This window comes from Grammomys surdaster, unplaced genomic scaffold (genome assembly GCF_004785775.1).
Source record: "Grammomys surdaster isolate TR1022 unplaced genomic scaffold, NIH_TR_1.0 99, whole genome shotgun sequence".
NCBI classification, from domain to species: Eukaryota; Metazoa; Chordata; class Mammalia; order Rodentia; family Muridae; genus Grammomys; species Grammomys surdaster.
In genome coordinates, this window is record NW_021604578.1 from 6,253,821 (window position 1) to 6,263,626 (window position 9,806).

General features: G+C 50.4%; 2 protein-coding genes across 2 annotated transcripts in view; both read right to left on the bottom strand.

The window, feature by feature from the left end:
• Positions 1 to 392: 392 nt before the first annotated feature.
• On the bottom strand, positions 393 to 5,377 carry Mcidas (multiciliate differentiation and DNA synthesis associated cell cycle protein). Its single transcript, XM_028783051.1, has 7 exons — positions 5,261 to 5,377; positions 5,067 to 5,163; positions 4,810 to 4,901; positions 2,661 to 2,733; positions 1,979 to 2,217; positions 986 to 1,096; positions 393 to 827 (listed from the first exon to the last, which is right to left on the bottom strand). Exons 1-7 carry the CDS (start codon positions 5,375 to 5,377, stop codon positions 393 to 395), a joined length of 1,164 nt encoding a protein of 387 aa, XP_028638884.1.
• A 3,002-nt stretch (positions 5,378 to 8,379) lies between these two features.
• The window catches only part of Ccno (cyclin O), a 3,091-nt gene continuing 1,664 nt past the window's right edge, over positions 8,380 to 9,806 (bottom strand). Inside the window, exon 3 of the mRNA XM_028784442.1 lies at positions 8,380 to 9,580. Within this exon, the coding sequence (XP_028640275.1) occupies positions 9,095 to 9,580 (486 nt within the window). The 3' untranslated portion in view covers positions 8,380 to 9,094. The remainder of the gene's footprint in view (positions 9,581 to 9,806) is intronic.

A 9,806-nucleotide genomic window follows, 5' to 3' on the forward strand; every position in this document is an offset into this window, starting at 1 on the left:
CAGCCTGGGCTATGTGCCTACTCTTCCTGTCTCAAACAGACAAACAAACCGCTAGAAAGTAAATACTTCTAAGTTTGACTGTGATGTGTGCTTCGTGAGAGCGTGCGTGCGTGCGTGCGTGCGTGTGTGTGTGTGTGTGTGTGTGTGTGTGTGTGTATACAGACAATTTCACCTTGAAAAGGTGAACACTACACAGTGCTTCGGAGCAGAATTTTTCATTGCACATGTATCAAGACACGTTTGTTTCTGAAAAAATACAAGTTTCAGAGTGGCATTTGCTTGCAGAGAATTCTGGAAACCAGATGTGGGAAACAGGTCTAGCTATTCCCACTTGCTTGCAGACGCTTCCCTCTGCGCACAGGGCAGTGTTTTAGAGGAAACCGCATCCCTGATCAGCTGGGGACCCAGCGGAATTTGTAACCACCGGTGACTGTCCGGATGGTGAAGGCTTTGCCCTGGGGGAAGGCCAAAGTGCGGATGGTACTGTGGCTGCGGATGGGCGTGCTGAAGGAGCCGCCTTCCTCCAGCTCACTGTGACTCAGATTCACCGAGCTGGCGCTGCAGTCGGTGCGCAGCCCTCGGAAGACGCCATGGAGGTGTCTAGAGCTGCAGTCCTTGCTGTCTGGCTCTGGCTGCAGCCGGGGCCGCTTGGGGTCGCGGTTCTGCAGGGCTTCCTCGCAGCGCTGGGAGATGTCCCTGAGGATGGCGTCCACTTCCGCGCAACCCTGCCCTGCTTGCCCCGCAGCACAGAACAGCTCCTCCAGGCTCCTTTTCGTCGTTGCCTTGATCTGGAAGGGCTCGGCCGGGGACTGCGTGATCATCAGCTTCTGTGAAAGATGAGGAAGAGCCCTGGAGCCAGGGGGACTCGCCTGGAGCCGCGCTGGAAAAAAGAGTCAGGTGCGCGCTACACAAGGGACACCCAGGCGCCACCAACACAGGCTCATTGTCACAGTTCCGACCTTGTCCCACGTGCTGGTCCACTTACGTCCAGCACTGAGGCCAGGTGCCGGGTCCGGCTGGCGAGTTCTTTCAGCTGCACGTTCCTCTCCCTGAGCGAGGCTATCTCCTCCTGCTTCTGCGTCAGCGTCACGTGCAGCTGCAATAGGAGATCCAACATCAGACAGAAGCCACAGTACTGGGTCTGCTCTTCAGGAATTAACTCAGACCCTGACATCTATCTCATCAGGACCGAGGACCCACACACCTTTATTAGCCTGACAGTAGCCAATTATTTGACTTTTTTTTTTAAAGGAAGTACTTCAATAAACTGTCTCAATTACACTTTAGTGTGTTGTTGTCGAGAGTTCTGATTTGGTCAACAGGCCCTCTGAAAGTCAACCATCCTATGTCTCTGTCTATAAAATGGGGCTGGTGAGATTGTCTAGCTTCTGAGCTGTTATCAACTGAGAGAAGAAAGTAAATTGATAAGCACAGAATCAGACACATTTTTTAAAAACTGCCCATAAATATTGTTAGTATTGCCAATTGGTGGGAGCAGTGGTGCACACCTATAATCTCAGCACTAGGGGAAACTGAAGCAGGGGGATCGAAGTTCTAGGCAAGCCTGTGTGTGCTACACGGTTAAGTGCAAGAAATAGACAGGGGTTGGAAATGCAGCTCAGTTGACAAAGTACTTATGCCTGAAGCCCTGGTTTAGATCCCCAGTACCACAAAAACCAGAAATGGTGATGCACGTCTCAGGAGTTCAAGGTCACCCTCTGCTAAATAGGGAGTTAGAGGCCAGCCTGTGCTACGTGAGACCTCATCTCAAAAAGAAAAGAAAATGAAACAGAGACAAGGAAGAGGTGGGACTCTATCATCTCAGTTTAGCAAATTCAAAACCAGGTTGGGCCACGGAGCAGTCCCAGCTATGAGAACCACTGAGTCCACAGAAGCATCCCAGCCATAACAGCCCCCGACTTCTGCTCTACGCCAGACCCATCTCTATCCCCAAATTCCCAGCCACTGGTGTCCCTACTTGATTATTCTCTATGAGAGCAGTCCCCAGCGCCCTCTGGTTCTGGTCAGCCACCTCCTTCCAGTACTGCTCCGTTGGTGGTGGCGGCAGGTCTGGAGCACAAGGCGGTGGGGGCAGCCGCGGAGACCCCAAGGTAAGTGGGTCCAGCGATGGAGAGAGGCAGGACCCAAAAGATGAAACATCGCAAGGGGAAAAGGAAAAGTTGTCCGTCAGGGGAGGCGACATCAAAGAGGATGAATCTGGGAGAAAGCAAGAGCTGGATTGGCTTCCCCCAGATTGTGCCTAGTTGGCACAGTGCCGCAGGGGCAAATGCCACCCAGACAGTTGTGTTTGTGTGAGTTTTCTTTATAAGGCAAAGTCCATGATCCCTGGTCTTTCTTGCTATTTTGTTTATACGTGCCAAGAGCTCTAGACACCTGCTGAGCTAACCTGAAGGAGATCAGGCAAACCTGCTGGAGCATAGAAAGCATCCAAGTTTTGCTCCTTTGTACCTTTCCACTTAACTTCTGACCCGCTACATCACAATATAGGGACCTTATTCCCAGAACCCACTCTGAGAAATCCATAGAAGCACTAAAGACCAAGCGGATGTGATTTCTCCATTGAAAGGAGAGTGTATCTTCAAGTCTGACTCCCTGGTGCCATCCGTCTGTCATGTAACTGCAGAGGGGACTGCACTTGCCTGCAATGAGGTCATCCACCGCATCTCTGAAATTCTGCAGGTCGAAATCTTCATCAGGTTGCAAGGAGGGGTTCTACAACAAACCAAGGGTGTGAGCTAGTCAACACTGGGCGTCAGAGAACAAGTCTGGACAGACAGATGTCCTCGGAGGTTGTAATAGTAGTCTGCACACACTCTGGTTCACGGCCGGAAAACTCAAGTTTCATCTGACCCATAGAACAGTAGGTTTGCCTTAGACTGGCAAGAAGGTTAGGATGCAGTCTGTGAGTTCTGTTTCTGCAACTCTCAAATGCAGATGCAGCAAACCACAGGTGCAGCAGTCCATCCTCTGGCTGTGCCCGACCCAGCTGGGTTTAGGACAGCTGATCTGAGCTTCCCCACAATCAAGTCCATAAAGGAAGGGAAGGGTAGACTGTGAGCAAAGGAGCCAGGGATGCTCTGAAAAGACATCTGCTCATGGGACTGCAGCTACGGTGTCTAGTTTTGTTTGTGTGTTTTGTTTTCATGGTCTTTAAAAGTTGGAGGTGACTTTTCTCCTATGGTGGGACACACCTCCATATTGCCTGGCCAGGGTTCCCAGGTCCCTGAAAGAAGAAAATGCTAATAAATAAATAAATAAATAAATAAATAAATGGTGGGGGTCCAGGTATTTTCCAAATTCTCTTAGGAGATGGACATTTCGAGTTGACATTTCTTTTTAACATAACCTCTCAGCTAATATTCCCACCAGTGTGGGAAAGTAGGCAGGGTCCACAGAATGCTTCCTTTTCTATTGAAAGGGAATCAGATGCCAGGAGAATATAAATTGCTCAACACCCAGTGGCCAGCCTGGTAAGCCAGTGTCTGATCCATTCCTCTCTCCCGCTCCCTCACTGTCTTGTCTTTTTAGAGATCCCTGGCTTCCTTGGAGGCCAGTGTCAGAAGGGGGAAGGGGAATCTCTAGGACCATGGTGTGAGGGGATCTATCCCAGACACCCACCAGGAATGTTTGCTGATTCCATTATTAACTCTTCTCTTTGTATTAATCATTTTGTTCTCCCTGAAGCCCTATGTCATATGTTACTAGTTATATGTTTGGGGGAAGTAAAACTTACCCGGATGCTAACCCTATCTGGCCCTATTTTCAAAGTACCACATTCCTTCAAGAAAGAAAGAGGACAGATGACCTCAGTACCTGGGTCAGATGGGAGAACCCCAGGTTTGTCTTTCCTTACTGGAGCATCAGATCTAGAAGGAATTAAGCACCCTCTGCAGGGCAGTAGCCACTCCTACCACTTGCTTTAAGATTCTACTCCTGGACACCACCTGTCCTGAATCACCCTGAGCTGTCCCCAAGGTTGTAAAAGGCTGGGAGAGGAGTCCATAGAAATGTTACTCAACTAATACCTTGTGGTGCTCACGAATTCTGCAGAATTCTGTACTGGGCCTGTTCCAATGGACTTTAAGGTCCCAGTAGTTGTTGTTAGGAAATTGGAAGTACCTCTTCCTGTGGACTTATCCTTCACTTGGATAAGATGATCTGTCCTTCTGAACGTTTCATGTCCCACCAAAGAAGCATCAAGCCCCTGAATTCTAAGGCACCAGAGCTGGGAGGTGACTCTGGCTGGGATGTGTCAGCGATGGCAAGATGTGGAAATTGGATGAGTTAAGACGACATATTTAGAGGGAAGGGGAGGGGGGTCTCTCTTCCCCAAGACGGCAAGAGACTAGAATTTGGGGAGGAGCAGAATAAGATTTTTAAAGCAGCCAGATGTCCAATGTCCATTTCTGAAAGCCGTTCTCTACTAGCTTGTTTACAGAGTCCTTTGTCCTTTTTCCCAGTGACTTCCATACTTCTTTAGTACCCACGAAATACAAATTGTTCCCGAGGGGCTGAAGGTGAGAAACAAGACAGTTATTCTGTGAGCTTATGCCAACTCACATAAGTTTCTCAGCCCACCAGCTCTGAACTGTCTCGTTCAAATGAATTACAAGGGGCTCTTGCAGTAAAAGTTAGCCAGACAGGCTCTGGAAACGAGAACTTACTAGAAGGGAGTTGGAAACTGGGATCTAGGAGGCTTGACTTCCTGCACTCTGCCCAATGCAGTCCATCTTGAGATCTTTGAGGAAATAAACCCATCAGTTTTCCAGTTGGGTCGGTAAAGAGTACCTGCGATGCAGAGGAATCACCAGTAGGAGGCGCTTCGGTTCCGAGTAGCGAGGTGCAGTCTGCGAGGTCCTGCAGGTCTATGGTGGTGAGAGCTGCGCGGGGAGAGCGGAAGCACCCAGCGACCCCTAAGCCTCTGCCAGGTTGCCGCCAGGACCCTCAATGAGGACCTCAGAACCAGGGGGAAAGGGACTGCGGACTGTGTGCTCGACACCCACCCGGCACGGATAATCGGGTTGTGCAGGTCCCTCGGGGCTCACCTGGCAGCGGGGCGGGTTCTGCGTCAGGGGGGTCCTCGTACACGGACACTGGGCTGCCACCGCCGCATCCCGAGAAGGACTTCCACGGAGGAACGAACTAGCCGGGCACAGAGAACGGGAAATGCAGGTCAGCTTGCGGAAGCACGGGGCTGGCTAACTCTCCCTGAGCCAGGACCGCATCGAGCATCCCCCACCTTCCTCTCCGGCTTCCCGGGCTTGCCGAGGGACCGCCGCGACAGGTCGAGCATCCTGTTGGGGCAGATGCTGTCAAAGGCCCGGCGTCCGGCTACGCTGCCCTCACTCGCTTGCATCCTGGGATGAAGACCCACACCCAGTGCGGCTGCACCTGTTGGTGCCTGAGGCGGACGACAGCGCGTGGAAGGAGCAGAGGGAGGGCCTGGAGGACAAGGGCTGTGCGGGAGGGGCGGCTCGCGCCTGAGCGCCAGAGGTGGCGCCTTCAGCCCGGGACAATCTGCGCGCAGGCGGAGGCGTTAACCAACCTGGCAACCCAGCTTCCCCCGGGAGCTGTGAGCGCGGGGCCAGAGCCCGCGAGCGCCTTTGCCGCGGCGTCTTGGCCGCGACAGGCGAAGAGGGGCGGGGATAGGAGAGGGAGGGCAGACGCCACCGGTCCTTAGGCTTCCAGTTTATGGACCTCAGGGATGGGAAAAGTTAACGATTCTTTGATAAAGACAAGGCATACAATAAATGTAGAGTGACAGTCGCTAAAGCCAGACTCCAGAATTTGCCCAACAGGTTCTAGTGGGGAAATAAAGAGCTCTCCCAGGTCAGCCTTCAGATTACAGAAACTGCCCTCAAATCTGAACAGTATTTTGGATTTTGACTTATGGATTTCATTTGATCTCTCATTCTTGCCTACTGCCAAAGCTCTGCTCTGTACCCTAGCCTTGCAACTTTCCCGGAAATGGTGGTGCCTAAGCACATCTTTTTTAAGGATCAAGAAAAGTGATGGTACTGAAACAAGAGAATAGCCACCAATTCGAAATTAGCTTGAGCTACATACTGGCTCATAGGCCAACCTGTGCTAAAAGAATGTCTCAGGAAGGAAAAAAAAACAAAGAAAAGAAAAAAGAAAAAAGAAAAGGAAAAGGAAGGAGGAGGGGGAGGAGGAGGGGGAGGAGGAGGAGGAGGAAGGGGAGGAGGAGAAGGAGGAGGAGGAGGAGGAGGAGGAGGAGGAGGGGGAAGAGGAAGAAGAAAAAGGGGGGAAAAAGACATTTACTGCAGTATCTGAAAAAACCCTACTCTGGACATTTGCAAATCCCCTAAAATTCTGATGGCTTCACTACTATCTTAGCATTTGTCTGTCTTCTTTATAGCTGGCCTCTCCTCCTACACACCACAACTCCATCACCCCACCACCCCAGGCCCAGTTTCACAGATCTCTTCAAATCGGTCTTCTCCCTGGAAGAAGCATCTTCCAAATTTTGAGTCTACTAGAAAAAGACATCTCTCAGAGTAAAGCATCTTTGAGTGAGGGGACCTTTTGGGGGGTACCACCCAGATCAGTTCAATGTAAACAAGCATCTGAAATAGGAATTTGTGTACCTTTCTGCTGGGCACCTTGCTCTTGCCGTACGTCTAGAAATATAAGTGAAAGACCTTTTTATTTGCACCCATTAGCTAAATTAAGAATCAATCTATTCCTAGCAGTGGTGGATAGACTTAGAGACAACTATTTACAAGAACTGAGTTGAGGGCACATCTAAGCCTATGAGATTGTGTTGTGTGTGAGGGGGCGGGGGTCAGCTCTGGCTTCCATGTGAGAATGCACAAGGTTGGAGATTAGACTCCGCTACACCACTATGCCTTTAAGAAAAACACCTACCTCAGCAGGGTTGTGAAGGTGAGTTGGCTTATGTATGTATGCTCAGTGGCTGGTGCTTAGACAAATTGGTTTTCTTCTTCCTCTTCCTACTGCTCTCTTCCTCTTCTTCCTCCTCTTCTTCCTCCTCTTCTCCTTCCTTTTCCTCCTCTTTTTCCTCTCCTTCCTCCTCCTCTTCCTTCTTTTCTAAAGCAGTCTTTCCAGCTAAACTTCCAGCTTCCCATAGCCTTCCCATGGCTCTGTTTCCTAGTTCTAGAAAATTTAGGAGACAGGCATGGACCTGTCAGAGGAGTTGGACTGTTAGACACTAGTGAAGATAAAACCCCAATATTGCTTCTTTCCAGGAGGGCGAGACCTCAAGGGCTCTGCTGCAACAGAGGATGCCAGATAGTTGTTAGACAAGTGACAGGGCCCTCACCCCTCCCACTTCCACCATCACAGAAAAGTGTTCCAGTCCCTAGGAGAGAGCTCTAGCCAGCCTAGAGGGGAAGGACCCAAGGGATCCACAGTAAGGTCCAGTCTCTGGAGGGACACAGAAGCTCTAAACATTTAAGATGGCTTCTTATTCCCCATGCATGCTGACATTCTAAATGCGGAGGCACAAACTGGGATTTCCTACCTAAAATGGAAAATTTTCAATCATACATATACAAAACTCTTTGAAGAAAAAAAAAAACCTGAACTTCTTGTCTGCCCTAATTAGGTTTGGTTTTGTTTTCCTTCATAACGTCTCTCCTCCCATCACTGTGTAGGCCAGGCTATTGCTTCTGGAGGGTTCTGTTAGGACCTGCGCTTGGGATGGGAGTATGTGACTTTGGTGTAGCCGAACAGCAACCCTAAGGATGGATGCCATTATCCCAGTTTTAGAGAGGAGAGGTAGGCCTAAGATCTCCTAGCAAAATGGCTCCTCCACAGCTGCTTACTATCCTCCTCATCCCCACTACAAAAACATCTCATTTAAGCTTAACTCCCCACCACCACCACCAACAACACACACACACACACACATACACATACACGGCCACTTAAGGTCCAATGAAGTTGTAGAATTTGCTGCAGGTGGTAGAACAGAGAGGCAGGGCCTACAGCTGATTAATGGCAATGAGGCTATAAAGACAGCGACGGCAGAGCCATGGCAGCCCGGGGTGCTTCTTGCTTCTCAACTGAGTTTCCTATCTATAAAGTGAGTCCTGTAGCCAGGCTGAGAAGCAAAGATAAAAGTGAACAGAGTTCAGGGGCGCTAAATGGAGAATGAGGTGCCTGCCGGAGAAAGAGGGCGAGGGAAGAATTTCAAAAAACATAACGGGGTGGGGGGGTAGATGGGTGGCAGCTTAGCAATGTGGCTAAGGGTAAGACTCATGGGTCACATTGCCTTCAAGTCCTGTGTCCCAATGTCATCCTCTGGAAAGTGGGTCACGACTGCTCCATGGCACCCGTGAAGAGTAAAATAACTGTCCAACGCACACAGGAGAGGTTGCAAGTAGTATAATATTTATTACTGTCGTACCATAGTTACCCTGGGCTCCTGCTGCAGTGTAAACTGAACCGCGCCTGTAACTGCAGAGGAAATGGCCCAGGTTTGCAACAGCCATTAACAGGATACAAAAACCTTCCAACGTTGCGTGTCTTGCACCAGGGATTGTCTCTTGCTTTGCCCACTGCTAGCATGGCTGCCTGGTCCCCATGCTTTCAGCTCCATATTGAGTGCAGTCACTGCCCTTCCAGACAACACAGACTACTATGACTTCTAACTCTGTCTCATTCTCCTAGGGCCACTGGTATGGGGGCCGGGGCTCAGCCTCCTGACTGGAGGGGGTTAAGATACAGACAAGCAACCTTGACTTGTCTGCTTACTGAAACAGTGGCATATAAAATCTTTGAGATTGTTTTCACAGAGCTAACTACAAAGTAAAATTGTAGGAGCAAGGAAGCGCCTCGGAATTTGGCAACCTCGTGACTGACTTGGCCTGGGAAGGAAGGCACAGCCAACAGCAGCATTTAAACAAGCCAGAACTGTCACCCTGCCCGTGTGTACTGCAAAATAAATAAAGATTCTGTTACTGTACACTTCTTACAGGTAGGAGACCTGAACTTCTCTTTGGATCAGTACTGCATATTCTCCTGAGGGCACAGAGCAGGGGCCAGGAAATTAAAAAAAAAAAAAAAGGCGCTCAAAGGTGTGCGCTTTTCATTTCCAACTCTGGGGCAGGCTGCACCTCTCCCAGATCTGGGGAGGCAGCATGTGAGTCAGGGAGCTACTGTTGATGGACACGAGCTTCTGCAGCTTGCCCAGGCAGTCTTGCAGTGTCGCCTCTGAGTGCTCACCCAGGTGAAGGTCCGTCAAGTACTGGTGCTGTAGCATTCTATCAGCCAGCACCAGGCAGCAGATGGCTACCAAGGAAGGTGTGTAGGTGGTGAATGCATAATCCGTCATGCTCAGCTCCGCCACTCCCCGGGCCAGGATTTGAGCCTCCAAAGCTTCGGCGACCTCAGCCTGACAGGTCTCCATGCGGGAGTGCGTGAAGTGCTCCAGGAAGAAGTTGATGGTGGGCGCGCCCAGGCTGAAGCGCAGCTTGTATAGCACGATGCACTCCAGGTTACACAGCTGCTGCCGGGAGAAAGCACCACCGCAGAGGGCCAGGAGCTGCTTCATGCGAGGTGGGTGCACCTCTACCTGCAACATAAGAGTGTGCTCAAGGTCCGGACTGGTGGGTGTTTCCCGGGTCCCAAACCCACCCAGCCTTAAATCCGGGAGAAAACTGAGACTCGAACTCTATATTCCTTCCACGGCCACGATTCCACCCCTAAACCACACACTGCTGCTAGTACACCTTCTCTAGTAGCTACAGACCAACTTTAAAAAGTGTGTGTGTGTGTGTGTGTGTGTGTGTGTGTGTGTG